The 23,181-nt window shown below is 33.2% G+C and overlaps 2 protein-coding genes and 1 pseudogene across 3 annotated transcripts; 1 reads left to right on the top strand and 2 right to left on the bottom strand.

Moving 5' to 3' along the window:
• The first annotated feature begins 238 nt into the window (after nucleotides 1–238).
• Nucleotides 239–22,613, top strand: LOC120137898 (annotated as a pseudogene).
• Nucleotides 7,712–10,090, bottom strand: LOC120137902 ((+)-neomenthol dehydrogenase-like). Its single transcript, XM_039153542.1, has 4 exons — nucleotides 9,935–10,090; nucleotides 9,581–9,842; nucleotides 8,543–8,725; nucleotides 7,712–8,130 (listed from the first exon to the last, which is right to left on the bottom strand). The coding sequence occupies exons 1-4, from the start codon at nucleotides 9,985–9,987 to the stop codon at nucleotides 7,738–7,740; spliced, it is 891 nt and encodes a 296-aa protein (XP_039009473.1). The 5' UTR covers nucleotides 9,988–10,090; the 3' UTR covers nucleotides 7,712–7,737.
• On the bottom strand, nucleotides 20,408–22,581 carry LOC120137901 (U5 small nuclear ribonucleoprotein 40 kDa protein-like). 2 transcript variants are annotated; one of them, XM_039153540.1, is made up of 2 exons: nucleotides 22,551–22,581; nucleotides 20,408–21,589 (listed from the first exon to the last, which is right to left on the bottom strand). In XM_039153540.1, the coding sequence occupies exon 2, from the start codon at nucleotides 21,529–21,531 to the stop codon at nucleotides 20,503–20,505; it is 1,029 nt and encodes a 342-aa protein (XP_039009471.1). In that variant the 5' UTR covers nucleotides 21,532–21,589; nucleotides 22,551–22,581; the 3' UTR covers nucleotides 20,408–20,502. The 2 variants fall into 2 exon arrangements, with proteins under 2 accessions (XP_039009471.1, XP_039009472.1); XM_039153541.1 differs by lacking the exon at nucleotides 22,551–22,581 and adding an exon at nucleotides 22,396–22,416.
• Nucleotides 22,614–23,181: the final 568 nt, after the last annotated feature.

Raw genomic sequence — 23,181 nt, 5'->3', positions numbered from 1 at the left:
GCCGCTAAGAACTCTCCGTGCAATATTCGGGTATTAAGAACTAGGATCTAAAGTGGTTGAACTTTATTGTGATGGATCTTCGTATTGCAACAATTCCAAATATTTCGAAGCAGAACAATAAATCCTTGAAGAATTGAAACGAAAGTAAAGGGTAATGTTAAACAGAACCAATTCCGTGTCCGTTAAGAAGTAGGCTATATGCTTCTTTCGAGTAGTTTGGCTTTCACTTTCTGAGGAGGAAAGTGCAGCTGCCAAAGCTCGATGACGCAAACCAAAACAAAAAGCTCTTAAACCCTCCAAAATACCAGAATAAAAAAACGAAAATGGCTCTCAAATTCAACCCCATCACTTTTCAATCTCACAAACTGCCTTCATTTGCTCTTCCTCCAAGGGCAAGCCTCCGATCTCCCAAGTTCTTCATGGCCTCCACTCTTCGTTCTGGTTCCAAGTATGTCTCTTTAAATTTCCCTTTGTATTCATTGTTGCATCTTCAATATTTTCTTGTCGAAACTTGGATTCTTTTTGCTGATTTTGCATTTGGGTCTCTGTTGTTTTTGCGAACTAACACGGTTCTTGCTCTCTTTTGTTTGGTATAGCTTATGATCTTAGTGTTCATTTTGTGTAATGGTTTTTAACGTTGTTCTTTTCCGTTTGGGATGATGATTTCAATTTATAAACCACTGAAACAATGTTTATTTCTTATTAAATATTTGTACTTTCTAGTTCATTGTTATTGGTTCTTTTATATATATATATTTTTTCAGATGTTATTTTTTCTAATCAAGGTTCAATAATAAGAAAAGCACATTTCTTTCAATATTTTTTTTGTCATTTTCATGAATTTATGTACCTATCATCTTTACTTTTGATGTTTTTGTGGTTGCATGTTTGGTGGGTGGTTTACATTTTCATTATCAAAATTGAGACTTTGAGAAGTTGGTATTAGACTCGGTTTTGTGCTCCATTCGAATCATCGCCTGCTATGAATTTGAGAGTGAAAGAGGGACCGTGTGTCATGTTTAAGCCCGAGGTTAAGGGATTGTTGTTGTGGCTCTAAGTTCGAGCACCTAGCATGCATGACGAGTGTACGAGTGTTTATTGTCAAATGATTGAGAATGTTTCGAACATATACTATCTAATATTCACCCGGTTTCAACGAAAGATGTAAAATATCTAATGAGTTTTGCTTCATCTTTGCCTGTCACTGCATGTGCTCATACTTGGAAGCAAATAGATTTTCCATGATATGTTATATCATTGCGTGTGCTGCTTTAACTCGATTTCGGAACACGTGAATGCTCGACGAAAAAGAGTCTTTCGATTTTCCATTTGTTTCAATATGGTTGAGTTTATCTTTGAAAAGAAAATTCAAGTTGGTGGAAGTTGTTTAGATTCTCTAGACATGCTGATGAATAGAATAATTTTTCCTTGTTTGTCCTTTAAGAAACTTCATCTTATTGTTCTAAAAATAGAATTGAATCTGCAATTTGGTGAAAGTGGTTTAGAATTTGTTGTGGTACCTTATATTCTTAGTATATCTTTGAGTTTACCATTTTGTATGTGTTTGACAAGAATAAGTACTGAACTAAGTTTCGATGCTTTCGACATTCTTCCCTTCCCTTCCCTTACCATGTCAAGCGAATTCGACGGTAATCCTTGTAATGGTTAAGCATGGCTGAATGGAAAAAGGTTTAAAGTAATTTTCTTTAGCTTTCTTCCTGGTATCAGTTTTTGGCATCTTTGTGGTCCATTCTCAATCTATCCGTTTTCGCTTGTTTGTTTGATGCACTTTTCCTTGCGTTTGTTGTGACCTTCCCATTTTGATTTATTGTTTCCTTTTAACCCTTACTGACGTGTCTGATCGATAAGAACATAATCCCAAATTCATTTTACTTCACGCAGGGAGGTCGACAATCTCAAAAGGCCTTTCATGCCGCCTAGGGAGGTGCATGTTCAGGTCACACACTCGATGCCACCTCGGAAGATTGAGATCTTCAAAACTTTGGAGGACTGGGCTGAGAACAACATTCTAAATTACCTCAAACCGGTCGAGAAATGTTGGCAACCCCACAATTTTCTTCCCGATCCTACATCGGATGGATCTTATGAGACCAAGTCAAAGAGCGTAGGGAAAGGGCAAAGGAGATACCTGATGATTACTTTGTTGTTTTGGTTGGTGATATGATCACGGAGGAAGCTCTTCCAACTTACCAAACCATGCTTAATACCCTCGAAGGAGTTTGAGATGAAACGGGCGCTAGCCTTACTCCTTGGGTGATTTGGATAAGGGCACGGACAGCGGAAGAAAACAGGCACGGCGACCTACTTAATAAGTATCTCTACTTGTCTGGGAGAGTTGACATGAGGCAAATCGAGAAGACGATCCAGTATTTGATTGGATCGGGGATGGTGAGTAACATGGGAAATTTTATCGAATGCTGTTCTGTTCATCTTCTGATTTGGATTAACACCTTGATGTGCTTGTATTTAAACTTTATCGAATCCTTTGCAAAACATGCATGCAAGATTGTCATATTTCTTTAATTTTATTCTTATGTGATTTTATAGGATCCACGTACAGAGAATAACCCATATCTGGGTCTCATCTACACATCATTCCAAGAAAGGGCAACTTTCATCTCCCACGGGAATACGGCCCGGTGATATCAATTTGGCTCAAATATGCAGCAACATCGCCTCGGATGAAAAGCGGCAAGACACTGCGTATACTAAAGTCGTTGAAAAGCTCTTTGAGATTGATCCTGATGCAACAGTCCAGGCATTTGCCGACACGAAAATCTCCATGCCGGCACACTTGATGTACGATGGCTGAGACGACAACCTTTTCGATAATTTATCAGCTGTTGCTCAAAGACTCGGGGTTTACACTGCCAGAGACTGCTGATATACTCGAGTTCCCGGTGAACAAATGGAAGGTGACGGAGGTAACCGGACTTTCAGCAGATGGTCGTAAAGCGCAGGATTATGTGTGTGGACATGCTCCGAGAATCTGAAAGCTGGAGGAGAGAGCTCAAGGAAGGGCCAAGCAAGCACCCAAGGTTCCATTCAGCTGGATATTTGACAGACAAGTCCAGCTTTAAGATGAAGATGGCGATTTCGATTTGCTGCAACAGCTATAGAAAGGAAGATTGTGAAGCTACCACATTTGGTCTATTCAAGTTTAAAGTATTTAAATATATAAATATATGTTTATAATCCATTAGAACCGAAACCCCAAGTGATGCATCAATTAGATAAAATTCAATCTATTCTGTTATATTCTAACTTGTGCTTGAATTGAATGTTATTCTACGGCTTATATATTATTTTGTGTGGATTGCTTGCTATTTAAGTTATTCTAGATTTTATATATTATTTAGTGTAGATTGCTTGCTATTTAAGTTATTCTAGATTTTATATATTATTTTGTGTAGATTGCTTGCTGTTTAAGTTATTCTAGATTTTATATATTATTTTGTGTAGATTGCTTGCTATTTAAGTTATTCTAGATTTTATTTATTATTTTGTATAGATTGCTTGCTATTTAAGTTATTCTAGATTTTATATATTATTTTGTATAGATTGCTTGATATTTAAGTTATTCTAGATTTTATATATTATTTTGTCTAGATTGCTTTATATTTAAGTTATTCTAGATTTTATATATTATTTTACGTATATTGTTATTTAAATTGTATATTGATTTAAATTGTTCTAATTTTGTTTTAAATATTCTCGATTGTTTAACAATAAACGTATAAATACTTTATAGTCTTTAGTGCTGGAGGTAGAAAATTTGTTCGGGTTTGAGGGTTTATATATTTAAAAAATAAATTAATATAATAATTTATTTTATAAAAATACAGAATTAAAAAAGAATCTTGTTATTTTATGAAGTAAATCTTTGCAAAAAAGTATTGAAGCTTTTTTTACGTACGTATAATTCAAAAAGACAAATTAAAAATATGATGAAAAACCCAACATGATTGGTTTAAATAATAAACTGTTTGAATTGATATCATTTAAACAAGTCTCGAGTTCGAGGTCTTGTGGATTTAAAAAAATCCCCGTTGAAAAACTCACCTGTCAAAAGTCGATCCAGATTAATCAGTATAAAATCTTAAAAAACTAAGACGGCAACAAAAAAAATAAAAAAAAGGATAAATTATATATTTAATCACTCATTTATATGATCCTATTTTGATCACCCAACTATTTTTTTCAAATTAACAAAGATATCAACGTATAACAATAAGATAATGTCACATCATCATTAAATAAAAAAAAATTATCACATCATCAGTTTTGTTTTTCCTTTTGAAGGACGGATTACTAAAACAATCACACAACTTGGGAAAACAGATTTCATTGCAGCAACTCTAGCTCTTATACTGCACACCACCAAATAATAAAGGTCGGCCAATTCCAATCCATCATCCAAGCTCTTCCAACAATAAACAATCAATTTGAAGACTAAATCAAAGGAGAAACTAGGTAATAGGCCATTTTTATTATTATCAACCGTAATATGAATATATAAATGTATATAACCAACAAAGACAATCAATTCAAAAACATAGAGTTCAACCACATAACTTTGTCTGTCATACAAATTACCATTACCTTGTTCTTGAATACATTATGACAGAAAGAGTAACGAGCTCAAGCCTTTCATTCCCTGTTTGATTTTGCCTCTAGCTTTTTCTGCTCCTCGAACTTATCTATGGCCACCTGGAGCTCATCCGTACCTCCAACCGCTCTCATAGTATAGAAATACACACCAAAGACGAAAGCTGACAAACCCCCAGCAACTACCAAATTCTTAGTCTTTGGTGCGAGGTTGTTGAATGCCAATAGCCCGGCCATCTCGAAGGAAGTAGTTGATCAAATGGGTTAATACCTTCAAAGCTGAAATTCACCAAGATACGAGTCTATTATCTTTCCATAATCAATTGGCAACGGGGAAAGGAGTAGAAAAACACGAAAATTAACACCGTTATTCCATATGATTCTTTGGGAAGTTGAGGAAAAGTAAAAATTATGAAAAAGAAAAGGGTGATAGAACTCCCCGTCATGGTTTATTTGGTTGCTTCTTTTCACCTAAAATTGCTAAGAAGCTATGCAAAGGAAGCAAGAACATTATTGACAGCAAATAAACAATCGAAACTCGATGGATTCATGGGTCACTTGATTATTCATTTGTAGCCCTAAGCCAATGATAGAAACCACTCCCTCTCTTCAAATATTATATGCCAGGAATTGATTGAATCCTCTTTGGCATGAATCGTGATACACGATTATACATTGACAAGCAAGAAGAAAAACCAAATTATCTAGCACATCATGTGGATAAACTTTTTGAGCTTTCATTGTTGATTGGTGCATCACTCCTATTCGACAAGCAAGATTTCTATCCCCTTCCCCAGATCAAAAGTAAATAACCAAATTGAAACGCAACATTAATTCTCTTGTTCCTTACAAAGTAAAATCGTGCAATTCATTTTCTATATCAACAGATTATTTTGTGCTTTCTGGTTCTGGAAACAAAAGCCTAAGCAGTTCGATGTTCAGAATATTAAACAGAACAGAAAATAAGGCATCGAAATTGAAAAAAAGAAAGATAACACTGGTTCCAAGCAAAAACTTCACAGCAACAAAATCAGGCGTCGTTCATACTTCATCGGTTCATCCTTTGAACAATAGTTAAGTCAATGAAAATGTGTAGCAAATCATAACAACACTGATGAGCAATCAACCATGCAAGAAAACCCCATTTCTCATAACACTCAGACAAATTAGATTCGTAAAAATTTAAGACCAACTTAAAACAGAAAAGTGTTTCATCCCAAATTCTGCTAAACAATAACCGTTCTCTCACGCCTAGAAACTAGACCAGGTGATTTCTTTTCTTTTTACAGTTGCACAAAATAAAGAGTAAAACGAAATGATAGAGTCGAAGCTGACCTGAAAATCCCGAAGCGATGATGGGGTTTTGATCCAAACTTGAATCCAGAAAATAAAGGAGCAATCGGTGTATGGGTTTGATTGATGGGCAAGCAGAACAACGGCCCACTAAGTAACATGTTGGTCTAAACTCTCAATGTTGGCATTAACTTTTTTTTAATCATTTGTATCCCAATTTATAAATCGATTATTCTAGATCAAATTTTATAAAAATTTAAGATAAATTATATGTTTAATACTTAAATTATTAGTTTTAATTTATTTTAGTATCTAAACTTTTAATTTTTTAAAATCATATATAAAATTTATTTTTCATTTAATTTTAGTATTATTGTTCAAAATTTAACGTTAAGTTTTGAAAAAAATAAAAATTTAGGTACTAAAAATGACTAAAACTGATAGCTTAGGTACTAAACGCGTTAATTTTTTAACAGTATGGTACTAAAATGAAACAAAAACTAAATATCATATATGATTTTAAAAAATTGAAAGTTTAGGTACTAAAACGAACTAAAACTAATAATTTATGTATTAAATACGTAGTTTACCCAAAAGTTTATTATGGAACGACCCTTTCAATTCAAACTGATCTATTTATAAAGAATTTAACTCTTAACCTTACTTAAGGGTTAAGGGATCTAGTGTCTTGATCTTTTATCATTTCCATGTGAGATGGATAAAAAATTCACATTAACGTTGTTATCCAAATACAACTATAATTCAGAAATGATATAATACTGAAACAGTGCTTCAACGTTTATTAAAACAGTTATTTTACCCTTTATTTTGTTTTTCAGAGCATTTTGACCTTAATTTTTCAGTTTTGGTGCAAAAACTCCCATCTATAGATGAAAAATACTAGTTAGCACATGATTAACATTCCAAATAGGAGTCTTTTTACCAATGTTATCAAAATCGGACCGGACCGACCGGTTGAACCGGGAACCGGTTGCCTATCCGGTCCGATCAGCCTCCAAAACCAGTTTTGCAATGAACCGCTAAAAAACCGGTTGGGAACCGACAAAACCGGTGTGAACCGACGGTTCACACGGTTCTTTTTTTTAAATTAAATCAAACGACGTCGTTTGTTATGATGATTGATACTTGTATCAATTATGTACTTTTTTATTTAGTTGTTGATGAATTTCATTAGGTATTGACCTTAAATATTATGTTGTAGTTAATTTGAATTATTTTGTTTCACTTGATATTATGGTATTTAACTTATATATATATTATGATTTGTGATATTTTTATACCTTTTAGTATTGTAAACTTAAAAAGAGTGTTATATATATATATATATAAATATTGCTTTGAATATTATGTAAAATTAAAAAAGATATTATTTTATATAAGTCGATTCAATCGCGGTTTAACCACGGTTGAACTAGTGAATCAGTTAACAATAACTTCACCGGTTTAAAGTTCAGTCCGATTTTAAAAACATTGCTTTTTACTCTAAATTGTAACTTTGAAGGTCAAAATGTTATAGAAGAAAAAATAATAAGGGTCAAAGTGTCTACCATATCAAATGTTAGAAGCTTTTTTTATTGTAAAATAAACCATTGGACCAAAATACCCTGAAAAAGAATATGGATCAAAATAGTCATTTTAATAAATGTTAGGGGTTAATTTTAACATTATACTTTCAAAATTAAAATAAACGTTTTTAAACTAAAAGTACCACATCGAGTATTTAATCAAAGTATAAATAGCGTTTGTAGCATTATCTCTTTTTCCAGAAATAAGAAATAATTTTATATCAAGTTTCTATAGTCTAGATTTATTATAAGTTCCAAATCCCAGAAAGAACCGACCGGTCGGCAACTGATGCGGCGGAAGCAAGGCCAAGCTAACGGCGAATTCAGCAGCCGCATCGGGGGTGTGCGTGCCTTGCCCACGAGTCAGCGATGTCCGAGTAAAGCCGGGGCAAAAGCAATTAACGCTTAATCTTCTTCCCCGGAATCGCTTGGCCAAAACCCTAGAATAAGCGTTCAACGCCAGTTTCGACACTGAATAATCAGTCCATATCTCCGGCCACCCTTGGCTCCGCCATCTCCCTTCCTTCACGTCTTGAACAAACGTATTTACTACTCCCTGGATTTCTTCTTCCGATAGCCTTTCATTTTGTAGAATTGCTTTTATCTCGAGGTTTCTCACTTTCTGCAAATATGGAGTCAAATATTACTATAATCACTTCAACCAATATCCTTATATTTAAGAAAAAATTACAAATTTAGTAACTGAACTTTAATCTCTCTCATTTCACTTATTATACTTTAAATTTTTTCAATTTATTCATCAAATCTAATATATTGAGTTTTTTTTGTTCACTCAGCTATTAAATTATTAACGATGTTAAAATTTAATAGATGCAAAACGACATAATTTTAGTGAAAATTTTGTTTTTATAAAATGGCGTGAGAGTAAAGTTCACTTACCAAAAAAACTCATAGAGAAAATTAAAAACTTTTAAAGTTTGGTAAATAAAATAGAAGAGAGAATAAAGTTCAGTGATAAAATTTGTAATTTATCCTATATTTAAAGGGAGAGGATTATATAGCAAGAAACTTACATTAATGGAGCCAAGCCTGGAGCTAATGTTAAGTATACGACTTGAAGAAGGTGAAAGGCGAAACAATGGCAAGAGTGACTCAGTGAGTTGCTTGGGTCCTTGAAAGTTGGTTTGTATTACAGTATCTGCAAACTCCACCGAGTTCTCATGGATTTCATTGAATGAAACACCTGCATTGTTCACCTAATATATTTTAAGGATTAACACTCCACAAATCTTAATTATTTAAGTTAACACACCCAAATTATTTATCATAGTAATATGTGCAGTAAATAATATATTGTTTTTTTTAAATATTCTTTGTATTGTGTTTGAACCAATATTTTTAAAGAAAAAAATCACTGAAAATTCATTATCAAAAGTGAAACTCGTTTTCTTGTTTTAATCTAATTAAGCTTTATAATGTGGACGGAATTATTTTCAAAGATTAGAATAGTTTTCCAAATGGGAAAGTCATTGTTTGATATTAACGTCCTTTCTGAATATTAATTTTTTTTAAACAAAATATTATTTTAATTACAGTGTGATTAAATTAGATTTATAATTTGAAAAATAATATTATGTAAATTAAATTAAATCAAGGTTTATTTTTTTTACTCTTTAATATTTTTTAATCATCGATATTCGATTATTTTGAATTATATTTTGCATAGACCCATTATGGCACAACCCTTCCAATTCAACTTGTTTTCTTCGTAAATATCCGAATTCAAACTCCTACTTTTACTTAAGAGAATTAGTACTTCATACTATTAAATTGACTAATTGTTGATTGCACAATTCAAATTATAATAATTATTATTTTTAATGGTCTTAGATTCGAACACCAACAAATATATCATGGGTGATTGAAATGTTTATAATAAATATTATTTTATAATCATAATAGATAAAATAATGATTGATTACTTCTTAATAATCTTAATAAGATCGATGCATCAAATCCGACTGTTTCAGTTATTTATGATATAATTTGTATTTGACTCATTAATCAATTAAATTAGATAAAACAAGATTCGAGAGGTAGAGAAGACTTACAAGAATATCCAGTCCTCCAAAAGTTGTTTGCAGCCATGAAACGAAGGTTTTAATCGAATCAGCCTCCGTTACATCCAGTGGGAAGAACCGCACACTTTGAAGCCCTTGATCCCTCAGTTTCTCGGCAGCTTTCTTCCCCCTTTCCACATCTCTGGCCGTCAAAACCGCCGTCAAACCCAGCTCCGCGAATCTCTTCACCACCGCGAAACCTATGCCTTTGTTTGCTCCCGTAACCACGGCCACCGTGTCTCCGCCCCACCATCTGCCACGATCCCCAAAAAACCGTGTTAAAACACCGAAAATCCCGAGAATTCGAGGATTTTCGTATGAGAAGAAAAGGAAGAATTATTTTACCTTGTTGATGAAGAGAGCGAAGCCGGAGAAGATATGATTTCTTTATATTCCATTGTTTTTTCTGTTTGGAAGCGATCGATTTCTGGCGTTTGATTATATAGAGAGGAAAATCATAGAAAGAAGATAGCAAGGAAAAGTGTTGAATTTAGATGACATTATTGTAGAGTCAGCTGTAGTTTATGCTAGAGTCAGCAGCAGATTTTTACGTAATTTTATAAACTGGACTAAACTAAAACAAAAAACAGTTCAAATCGAATTATAGAATATATATCAAATAATAATTTAAACTTTTTAATAATTATTGAATTAAATTTTAAGTTTAAATTGAATATCTCGACTATATATATATATTATACACGACATATGAAAAAATATAGATGTATTATATATTTATAAAATATCATTTAAGTTGTAGCTGAAAAAAAAATAAAAAATTATTTAAATTAGAATAAAATAATATCATAATATTATAAATATTTATAATTAAATTTAAATAGAAACTTAAAAATTTGACTCGACCCGACTCAAATTTTATAAACTAGACTTAACTCAAAAAAATAAATTAAATCAACTTTAAATTATAAAATAAAACTTATCAACTTGAATAGCTTAAATTTTTCTTACTCGATTCAACAAATTAAACGCTGATGCATAATTTATACATATGAAATCATAGGATGAGATATCGTGTTAGTTCCTTTTTAACTTATTTATTTATTTATTTATTAGGTAAATGTCATATTCGAAAATTAATTTATGTATACATAATATATGTGTCATCGTGTGGTTGACGATGTATTATACACACTAATACATTAAATATTGAGTTTTTTCTCAATTTCAATCACATAAATATGTAAATAATTTGGGTAAAGTATACCTATGATCTATGACTATAAAATATTGTTTTATTAAATTTATTCACTCTAAAAAGTTAAAAAAATAATCTTCTAACTAAAGAGTATTGTTTTGTTGAGTCTATCGACTATTAAAAGTTACAAAATGATCACCCAACTATTCATTATGTTCTAAACTCATCATTTTCTGTTAAAAATTGACAACATTTTGAGTTAAATATTAACATGCTGATTGTGATATGATAAAATCTGATAACAGAATCTCAAACAACTATTATATCTCAGTCATTATATTAACATCCAGCTCATACGACATCCAACTTCTTAACAGAAAATGATGAGTTTGGAACATAATGAATAATCAGACTATTATTTTGTAACTTTTAATAGTCGAATAACTCAATACAGTAACAATCTATAATCGAATGATCATTTTATAACTTTTAATAGTTGATAGACTTAATAAAGTAATATCATATAATCGGGGATAAGTTGCATACTTTAACCAAATAATTTATAAAGCAAATGATTAAAAAAATTTAATTAACACCTCATTCATTTTATATTGTGAGCTCAATACACATTAACATCAAAATTTCCTTTTTCTTTCCTTATTGGTAGAAATATTTAAAAAATTATTTTAATACCTTATTTAAATTTCTCATAATTTTTTAAACTTCGAGATATATTAATTGATCGAGTGATTAAGAATGTTTATGTTATATCATTTTATGTGAGTTTGCGTCTTGATATTTATCTTGTAAATATAATATTTTTTATTTAATAAAAAAATATACGTTTATGCTGAAAAAACTGTATACTCAAATAAGTTCCAAATCATGACCTGCATAATTACTAAATTATAATTATAATTAATTAATATAAATGTCAAATAAATTTATAATTATAATTAAATTAAATTATTATAAAATAAAAATAAACAAAAAGTATATATTAATATTTAAACTAAAATAATATCAAACAAGATCTACGCATAATAAAAATCCGAAAATATGTAGCTTTCACTTTAAATCCGATTCGACCTAAGTTTAGGGATTACTTTACTTGATTCGAAGTCAACCCAATTTTTTGAGATAAAACTCGAACTCGACACGATCCAACCCGAAATAAATATATTTATATAAAATAATATTTTTATTCAATAAAAAATTTACATTATAAGATAGGGACCTAATTGAAAGAATAATATATAAGGGTTATTGTTGTAATTATCTTTAAATATATAAAATAAAATTACATTATTTTTTTAGTTAGGTCAAATTGAGTATTTTTCATTTTAAACTCAAATATGATTCAATCCGAACATATTTTTAAAAAAAATTGACTCGATCCAATCCAAATTCAAATTTTTTTAAAAGACTTATCCGATCAGAACAAATCGAATCAAAATTTATGGTGTTTGGTCCCGTGGCCATCCCTAATCATACATTTTAAAAAAAAGCACAAGCACGAAATTTGTTAATAAAAAAGAAAAGGTGAAATCTGAATAGTGGAAACTACTCCCCATTTCCATGGCATATAAATTAATTTTATATAACCCATGCAACTTTTACAGTTTATTATTATTATTATTAAAAAGATGTTATTAAATATATTTTATAAAACGATGTTATCAATGTTATAAGTGAAGTTAGTCTCTAAAGCAAAAGGACACGTTTTTAGTAATAAAATATTAAGGCTTAATTATAAAATAAATACCCAAACTATATTACTTTTCTCAAATAGGTATTCAAACTTTTTTTGAATCATCCAGTGTCTAACGTTACAAACGTTACCACTTTAGGTGCCTAGGCCGTAACAACCGCTAAACTTTTCTGTTAAGTGACACATGTCGTATTCTTGTAGTTTTAAATTTTTTTATTTAAATTTAAATTTATATTTAAAAAACACAAAAAATTTAAAATAGCCCCAAAATTTGAAAACCCTCATTTCAAACCCTTAACCCACACCGACTATCGTTCTTTGTCGTCGACGAAGCTCCACCCGACCTCACCTATCCCCGACGATCAATAACCCTATGAAATCGCAACCAATCGATGTTTTGTATCCCACGAACCCTAGATTGAAAATCGTGATCTCGACGGTCAACCGGTGGCAACTATGGCGGCATATGACTAGGAATATGATAGTAACTATGTTGACAACGGTGATCGTGGTCGGCAAGGGCGACGACGGTGGGTTAGGGTTAAGAATTTAAGATTTTTAGAGATTTGAGTTTTTGTAATTTAAGAGAATATAGGGTTTTATAAATACAATGATATTTTTATTTTTTTTAAATCAAAATTATCAAAATGTGACACATGTCACTTATGGAAAAAAATTAAATACAATTACGGCCCGATCAGCTAAAGTAGTAACATTTATAACGTTAGACACCTGAATCATTTTAAAAAAGTCCGAGCACCTATAAGACGGTATATTTTACAATTAAGCCAAATATTAAATATGAAAAGTGATTAAAATTAAAAATATACTGTTTCTGCGTTACACCTACAATTAAATCCTAATGTATATAACCGTTTCCTTTTTTATGGAAAAAAGTAACGTTTAGAAAGCATATTTAACGACCTCTTTTTTTTAACTATTCGATTAATATCTAAATTATTAAGAGAAAATCGCCTCAGTGACCAAAAAAAAGTTATAATATACGATTTTAACCAATTTTTTTTGGATTTGTCAAAATGACCAATAAAATCGCAACGCGAAATAAAAATCGCAACGCGATCCCCAGAATCGCAAATCAGTTTCCAAAATCGCAACGCGATTCTTGAAAATCGCAATGCGATAGTACAAATTCGCATTGCGATTTTCCAAAATCGCAACGCGAATATGAAAATCGCAACGCGAACACATAAATCGCAACGCGTATCCGTAAATCGCAACGTGTATCCGTAAATCGCAACGCGTATGGGTAAATCGCAATGCGTATCCGTATATCGCAACGCGTATCCGTAAATCGCAACGATAATCCGTAAATCGCAACGAGAATCCGTAAATCGCAACGCGATATTTAAAGCGCCATTATAATCGCTACGCGTATTTTATTTTCAAATTACAAAAACGAATATTAAGACAAAATCCCGTAATCGCAACTCATAACCTAAAACCTAAAATCACAACTCAGTCCCATCTCCATCTCTCACTCTCTACGGCGAAGAAATCCGTCTCTATCTCCGAATATTTCCGTCCCCATCTCCGGCGAAATCCCTCACAACCATTCACGGTCAGAAATCCCTCACAATATTCAGAAATGGAAAATCAACCTCCGAGGGTTAGTTTTTTTAATTATTTTTATTTTGAAATGTTTGCATTATTGTAGGTTTTTCATATTGAAACTGATGATAAGTTTACTGGTCATTTCAATAATAGATTAACTATTTCACTTAGATTTCATTTCGCGTTACGATTCTGTCGTTGCGATTTTCAAGTTAGTATTTGTCTTTGTCTTTGTTCTGTCTTTTGGTTGAAGTAATGCAATCCATTCAAGTTTCAATTTGCAGAAGAGTCGCAACGAGAGAATGACTGTCGCAACGAGAGAAATGAAAATCGCAACGAGAGAATCGCAACGCGAAATGAAAATCGCAACGAGAGAATCGCAACGCGAAACCAAAATCGCATTGCGATTTTCATTTCGTGTTGCGATTCTCTCGTTGCGATTTTCATTTCGCGTTGCGATTCTCTCGTTGCGATTGTCATTTCGCGTTGCGATTCTCTCGTTGCGATTTTCATTTCAACCCAAAGACAAAACAGTGTTGCAAATTTTAGTTTCAAGAATAAACTACTACTTTTTATGTTTATTGTTTTTAGTATATCTTCACAGTGTAGTTTTTGGTATATCTAACTTGGTATGTTTATTGTTTTTGTAGAAATTTTTTTCGGCTCAATTGACCTTGAGAAATAAAGTCAGCCTGGCCACTACAATTGCTTCGAAGCTTTCACCTGCTCAAAGACAATTGTTTGAGGAAACCTGCTTCGGGCCATGGCTGAGAGTACAGCATCCGGGTGGAGATGCTAATTTGACCCATTTATGGCTTCAGACCATGACATCAAATCTACCCGACAGTATACAACGTGGTGAGGAAGAGATATGGTTTCATTTTCCACCAGCGTATACTTGTTTTGGGCGGAAGGAGTTCTGCTTAATCACTGGTCTACGATTCGGACACGATGATGTAGGCCGGTACACTCGTCATATCGCCCGCCCATCATGGTTATCCCGGGTTTTTCCGGATGAGTCAATGGAGAAGCCGAACCTACATGTCGACGACCTGAAGAAATTATTTAATAAGAAAGCTGGTTTCACTCGGATGGATGACGTCGATGTTGTCCGAGTATGCCTTCTACTACTTGTGTATGCCGGCTTTTTAGGCAGAGAGGCCAGACAACCTATTCATCGGGAGCTAATAATATTGGTAGAGGACCTGAATGCATGGAATCTGTTTCCGTGGGGTTCATATATATGGAAAGCTACCTGGACTAAGTTGTCGTCTGCCTTTGATGACCGCAAAAGTTTGCGGGGCGATGGGTCCAAATACACTTTGTCAGGCTTTGTTTGGGCCTTTAAGGTAAGAATTTCTATATAATGTTTCTAAAATTATAATTAATTATTTAACAATTACTAATTTTGTTATTATATTGTTTGTAGATTTGGATATTCGAGGCTTTCCCCAGCATGCGTACATATGCAATAAAAACGTCAAATGATATTCCCAGGGCTATTTCCTGGAAGAGGAAAACTCTGTTGGATTGGGAAGACTTAATACCATATGCGACAATAAATAATGTAAGTTAACACAAATACTTTCATATAATATATAAACAAGTTATTAATAGTAGACGTTTAACTTTGTTTGAGTTTTTATATTTTAGGAGGCCAACATTCCATTACAAAGACTGACACCCACGGAGGAAGAGCTTGCCACTGATTGGTGGCAAGCTAGTCAGAGTTTTTTTGATGGCACGGATGATGAGCAGCATCCACTTCCTCCAATTCGAGAGCCATCACCTCACCTAGAGCCATCACCCGATCGACCCGACTATACACCTCTAGAACGAGAGCCATCACCTATCCCGTCACATCATCGAGCCTCTTCTCCACCATCACCTCATGATAGGCGACCGGCAAAGATGCCACGACTCCTATCTCCCTGTTCTCCACCTCCACCTCCACGGGATGAGTCAAGGGAGTTACGTGATGAGGTCAATGCCTTGCGTGAGGAGATCGGTACTCTACGCGATAACGATGGTGCATGGCGTGTGGAGGTGTCAACTTTACGTGGTGAGGTTGCCGCTCTACGTGAGATGATAGTATCGTTGCAGAATGAGGTTCATACTCTACGCAACGAGGTAAGTTTAAGATTTTCCATATTTAACTTAATGATAAATTTACTCGTAATTTCACTTAGATTAGCCATTTCACTTAGATTAGCCATCACCCTGCCATTCAAAAACATTAACTCAGCCAGAAAACCACCCAACACCTTTTTGTTTGCCTGTCTATGGTGAGGAAAAACTTGGGTTCTTGAACATGTATGTTTATCAATAAAAGTCCTAACTTGAAACATTTTGCAATCTTTTATTCTCTTTGCAATCATACGCCACGTACAGTTTTTGTCAATCATACACCTTGTTTCGAAACGATCTTTGCTTGATTTGTTAACTTTTAGTTGATAGCCATCTTCCACACATTTCGTATACAAAGCTATCTTCAAGTCTTCTTTTGTATCAAAACAATCATCTTTCTTGATACGAATAACTTTTGTGTAACAATCAACTGCTTTCTTTATCAACTCTTCTTCCGGTATCTGAAGTAATTCTGGCATATTCCAGTTATACGCCCGTGGCATTTTCTTTTCTTCGGGGACTTTTTCTTCTTCTTTTTCTTCTTCAGGATTATATGAATTACAGAATGGATGTTCAACATGTTCATTCACAGTCGTAACTTCCTCCTCATTATCATCATCAATACATTCTTCGGCAACGGCTGTTTCATCATCAAAATTCGGGTATTGACCAATATCAAAATCATTACACGCAGGGTCTATTTCTTCTTCTGAAACATCATCAAAATCCGTGTATTGACCAATATCAAAGTCCGGATATTGACCAAGACCAAATTTCGAATACTGACTAGTACTCACAATTTTTTCTGTTGGCTCATCATCGTCTAACTGGTCAATACGAAAACCGGAATTTGGTGCTGAAAGTTGATTGAGATTTGGATTAGAGAAAGGTTGTGGGTTTTGAGAAAAACTTAGTTGATTACTACCCGCTACTGACCCAACAATACTACTTCTAGGTTCAACAACATACAATGTAACATCATCTTGTGAAACACTAATGTAAGCAATGAATCGTTCAACATCTTCATTGTCGGTTAACAAATAAACTTTACCATTTCTCTGATAAGATAGCCTAAATCCACTTAGGGGCTCTAAATTCAATTTATTTGAAACACGTAGCATTAGAGTTTCATAAGTTAACTTTTGTAAAGACAATTTTAGTTGAAGATTCATGGGTAAAGGCATATATTGTAAAACACCATTAACATTATCCCATGACCCTCCAAAACACAAATCTATCCAAACATGATCAACATTAGATGATTTCATGGTTGTAAATTAATTTACTAAACAGACGAGCTGCGAAACTAAAACCTGTTGCCGGATTGGGAAGGATGTCGTTGGATATAGGAACGGATGTCGCCGGAGAGAGTGATAGATGGAGATGGAATGAGTTGCGATTTAGGGATTTAGTTTATGATTTCAGTGTTATATACCCAAAATTTCAGTGTTGTGATTTACAGACATATGCCCTACCGGATTTACAGATTCTCGTTGCGATTTACGGATTATCGTTGCGATTTACGGATTATCGTTGCGATTTACAGATTCTCGTTGCGATTTACGGATTATCGTTGCGATTTACGGATACGCGTTGCGATATACGGATACGCATTGCGATTTACCCATACGCGTTGCGATTTACGGATACACGTTGCGATTTACGGATACGCGTTGCGATTTATGTGTTCGCGTTGCGATTTTCATATTCGCGTTGCGATTTTGGAAAATCGCAATGCGAATTTGTACTATCGCATTGCGATTTTCAAGAATCGCGTTGCGATTTTGGAAACTGATTTGCGATTCTGGGGATCGCGTTGCGATTTTTATTTCGCGTTGCGATTTTATTGGTCATTTTGGCAAATCCAAAAAAAGTTGGTTAAAATCGTATATTATAACTTTTTTTTGGTCACTGAGGCGATTTTCTCAATTATTAATTTTGGTCCATTAACAATTAGATTTAATTTTTATTTCATTTTAATATCCCGTGAATTATTTAATAGCGATGATACTAAAATGAGACACAAATTAAATATTGGGTAGTTTTGAAAAAATTGAAAGTTTATGTATTAAAACTGATCAAAATTGATAATTTCGATATTAAATGCGTAGAAAAATTAAACGTTGGGTATGATTTTAGAAAAATTGGGAATAACATTTTTGAGTTTTTATTATATGTTATATTCTGGTTGTTAAATGTCGAGAAGGCAATGTGTTTTAAAAGTGGGAATAACATTTTTGTTTATTTCCCCCCAAATTGTAAAGTGTCAACGAGCAAAAGAAAAGAAAGAAGAGTGAGAATAATGCTTTTAAAGTCCACCTGACAGAGACCATCAGCCAGCCAATTAGGAAAAACAATGGTAAAATTAAGCCCCTTTTTTTTATCACGTTTCTCCTACACATGCTATTGTGCTTACATGATGAGCATTTGGAGCTATTGTTAGATACAATATAATCATTGATATTCGATCTATTAATCAATTAATTCAGATCGAATACTTTAAAAGTTTATATTAGTGTGATTTTTCTAACTTAGTTTGTTCCATTCAAAAAAATTAAGACTTCAAACCTCTTACATTAATCGTTTGTGAATGCTTCTCCAAACAAGCTTTTAAACGCAAAAACATCAACTTTTAGTTTCTTAGTTTGAGTCAATAATCACCTTTTAAACGTGATTTTTTTATTTTTTTATTTTACTGAAATAATGTGTTTGAGATTATTTTAATGTTTCAAATGGATTTTTGGTTCAAAATCACTTCCACAAACATTCTCAAACAGTTAGTGTCTTTCATAAACATGTGTTGTGAGTCGACACCATATCACAATTGCTAGAGATACAATTTGGATTTTAAGATATATATTCATCAGAGAATATATTTATTTTGTTAATACACATCTAATCCATACTATTTCTTTTGTTAACTTCTGATTGAAAGCAATGAACTTTGTTTGAGTATATTTCTTATTATTTCAGGGTATTTTCCCTCTTGATTTCTAAAATTTCACCATGATTAATTAGAATTTATTCGAGTCGTACACCTAACTTTGATGAGTGATTAGAGAAAAAAAAACATAAAACAATTTAATGTTTCTCTACTCTCGACATTTAGTGAATTTCTTTATTTATATATGCTTTTTTTTTTCATTTTAGCTTTATCAAGTGTGATCGGGAATGCATCGGTAAAAAAAAAAAAGAGTATCGAAGATTCAAGTAGAGGCAATTATCATGAACAATTGTAATTGAAACTAATGATAATTCACTTTTGAAGAGGATAAGAGTTCATAATTAAAAATAGGGTATACTACATGTTTTGTACCTCAATTATCACTTTTGTTTTGTTTTGATCATTCAACTATTTTTTTTTTCAAAATCATACTTAATATCTAGTTTTGATTTCATTTTGATCACTCATCGTTAAAAAGTTAAAAGTGATCATGATGTGTCACCATAAGATAATTTCATGTCATTATTAAAAGAATAAAAAATATCACATCAATAGTTCTATTAAACCAAAAAGTATCAGAGGTCCCTTTACTTTTTAAAAAAATCAATGTGGGTCTCGTATTATTTTTTTCTCAATGTGAACCTCCAACTCAGAAAATAACCAGATGTGATCCTTTGACTAATGTTTTTCGTCGTTAACTGTTACGATACTGATGTGACAGTTCACGGTGCTGGCGTGGTAGTCCACGATAGTTGATAACATGACAGATGTGATAAATTGATAACTCAAACATGGCAAATGAACTACCACATCAACACTGTGAACCACCATGTTAGTATTGTGAACTGTCACATCAACACCGTGACGATCAACGACGAAAGACAATGATCAAAGGGTTACATTGAGAGAAATAATACGAGAGCCACATTAATTTTATTAAAGAGTACATAGACTTTTTATGCCTTTTTTGTCTTAATTTTTTTAATGATGGGTAACCAAAGTAAAATAAAAACTTAATATTAGGTATAATTTTGAAAAATAAACAGTTTGATGACTAAAACATAACAAAAATGACAATTGGGATACTATACATGTAGTTTACCCTTAAAAATATTGAAAGTGAAGACCGTGGAAGGATTGAAAATGCACTTTCATGCAGTTTACATGCAAGTAGGTATAAAAACAAAGCATTTTCAACACATTTTTTCAAGCTGAATCATATCAATGTAGGCTAGAAAATAACAAAACCTGTTACGTTATCAATAAGGATGTCATGTTTTCAGATATAACACTAAAGAGATGAAATACAACTTTCCTACTTAGGTCAATAAGACCTCTCAAAGAGTACTCTTCCAATCACTGACAATCAGTTCGGTAGCAAGCGGCAGAAGCTACGGCACATTTCAGAACTCCCCTAGATAAATCTGTTTATCGCTACTGCATGAACCGATGATTGGTTCGATAGGATGAAAGACAGATTCATTCACGGATCCTGTGTGGCCAGGAAGCTTGTACAAGATCCGTCGAGAAGTTGTGTCCCATATGTACACCATCCTATCCGAGCTACCGGCTGTGACTTTGCTTCCATCTGGTGACCAGCCACATTTCAACAAGTTCTTTTCGAAATTGTGTTGGTGCCCCTCAAAAATCTTTACGCAGCGATTCTGTGGTGCGTAAGGGCGCATATCCCATATGCAGAGTTTACAATCCATGCCATTGGTGAGAAGGTAAGAACCATCAGGACTCAAACTCATACCTGTTATCATGTCTTGATGACCTTGAAGTGTCATGGTTACTTCACCTTTTCGTAAGTCCCAAACCTTGATATCGTTGTCGATGCCACCCGTGAAGATCTTATCTGATGCGTCGGAGAAACTGACAGCTGTAATTTGGTATTTATCGGGAAATGTCTGGATGGCACCCCTCTGACGCATATCCCAAAGTTTTGCTGTTCCGTCATCAGATCCACTAACAACGAGAGGTGGTCCTCTCCGTGATGGACAGCATGAATTCACAAAAGAAGAGTGTTCCGCCATCTTTTTTATTTGTTTCCCTGTTTCAGCATCCCATGCTCTCAACGTTTTGTCAGGGCTAGCTGATATTATCTGGGATCCATCGGTGGTCCAATGAAGATCCAAAACTGCATTCTTGTGCCCTTTTAGAACCATGAAGTTTTTGCACTCTCCATGTACATTCCACATAAAAATTTCTCTGTCATGCGATCCAGATGCGATGACAGTCCCAGCTGGATTAAACTTCATGGTATATATAGAACTCTGATGTCCGGTAAGCAACATTATCGGTGACTCCAGACTTGATGTACGTTTGTTTCCATTTCTGTCTGGTCCTTGAGGAGCGTACGCAACAGTGGACCATTCCATAGGCCTTGGACCAGACAAAGGACTTTCACCCTCCCTTGCAACAATTTCCATCTTCTAACCTTAGGTTGGTATTTAGCAGGTACAAAAATACACTTCTCGCGGCTACAACCTGCAATATAATATTATAGAAAATAAATATTTACATAAAAGATATATGATTGTATCTAGATGGCATCGGTCCATCCTGGCCTAGACTTAATAACTTATACTGCAAATTAATGTAACTATGATCCTGTCCCTTTTCCCAGCATGCCAACAATAATAACACATACTTCTCAGAAGCGGATAAGATCATAAACAAAAAAGAAGAAAAAACCTTGCACTTCATCAAAACAGTTCAACTAATTGGAAGAACATGATTCGAATTTTAAAGAGACGAGATATACCGTACTATCATTTCAATTACATCAAAAACAAAAAATCAGTGTAACTTTGATTTCGAAACAGATCAACAAGGTACACCAAACAGGAACAAACAAAGGGATGGTACATAATTATACCGAAAACAAGTTAATAAACAGAAGGTAAACCTCAGGTGCTAAGAACGGAGTTTATCAGGTTCGTAAATATAATCAAACCTTAATTCTCACAATGCCATTGCCACATGAAATATAAGCAAGTTACTCTGCAAAAATCTTAATCTAAAACAATGAGCTGAAGTAACAATTTTTACTATCAAAATATAAAATTCGCAGGAATAAACAAAAAAGAGTTAAGCTATAGGCAAAGTCAAGGTGTCAAAACATCTAGGGATGCTCAACTCGGAAATCGATTCAATTGTAAGAACATGTATTCATTACAGAAAGAGTTAGGCTAAATCCAAAGGGTTTAAAAGGGGGGGGAGAGAACAAATAGCATGCAGCTAAACCCTAAACGGCGGTTAAGCCAGTAAACTAAAAACGGAACTCCGCTCACCGTGAGGATCTAAAATTTCAACATAACAAGCTGAAAGTGATCAAATCCCAGCTCAAAAATTCAATCTATCAAATCCAAATAGATGCAAAACAAGGGATTGTAAATCATACGTAAATGAATGAAGGGAGTGAAGAGGGAAGCGAAATAATACTAACTTTTGAGGTTGTGGAATCTGGAACAATGTTGAATTTGGCATAGGGAAAACAAGGGTTTTCTGAATTAGAAGGGAGATTTTGAGCACTTTGAAAGGTACGAGGCCCAAATAACTTGGGCTGGGACACTGGGTCTAGTAGAAATTTATGTTTATTGGATAGGTTTAAGTTATCGAATCTACCTTAGGAGTCAGTGAATCAAAGCTTAAATGTATAAGATTGTAACCATGTTTATTTATTTATTTTTAACTGTATTTAATTTGCGTTTGTTTAAAATTTTAATATTATATTTAAATTCGATTTAATTTTTCGTATACTTCATACCCATCTAATATTTTCGTATTCACCATTTACCCATTACTCATGATGGATAAATTTTTTAAATTCACACATCCACGCGCTGGTACATTATCAAATCCAACCTAACACCCACTACCTAACTAGATACCCACAACCCATAATGTATCCGTTTTTACCCGTCTGGCAACAACCTACGGATTTAACAAAACATAAAACAAACACATCCATTAAGAATAATAATAAAATAACTAAGGATTAATTAAATTTATATTCTAATATTTGGTTAAATTACAAGTCATGTCCTATAAAATCTTAAGATTTATAGATTAATCTT

Source organism: Hibiscus syriacus, unplaced genomic scaffold, assembly GCF_006381635.1.
Source record: "Hibiscus syriacus cultivar Baekdansim isolate YM2019G1 unplaced genomic scaffold, ASM638163v2 tig00110676_pilon, whole genome shotgun sequence".
In the NCBI taxonomy this organism is placed as follows: domain Eukaryota; kingdom Viridiplantae; phylum Streptophyta; class Magnoliopsida; order Malvales; family Malvaceae; genus Hibiscus; species Hibiscus syriacus.
This window is presented reverse-complemented; position numbering and strand designations above follow the sequence as displayed.

What these genes read in the sequence shown, in the direction of transcription:
- LOC120137902 (XM_039153542.1), bottom strand. Translation starts at nt 9,987, where the DNA reads ATGGAATATAAAGAAATCATATCTTCTCCGGCTTCGCTCTCTTCATCA. An exon ending in TTGGAGGACTGGATATTCTT is followed by an intron (nt 8,726 to 9,580) that starts GTAAGTCTTCTC and finishes AAAATATATTAG; the next exon opens with GTGAACAATGCAGGTGTTTC. An exon ending in CCAGGCTTGGCTCCATTAAT is followed by an intron (nt 8,131 to 8,542) that starts GTAAGTTTCTTG and finishes CCATATTTGCAG; the next exon opens with AAAGTGAGAAACCTCGAGAT.
- LOC120137901 (XM_039153540.1), bottom strand. Translation starts at nt 21,531, where the DNA reads ATGGAAATTGTTGCAAGGGAGGGTGAAAGTCCTTTGTCTGGTCCAAGG.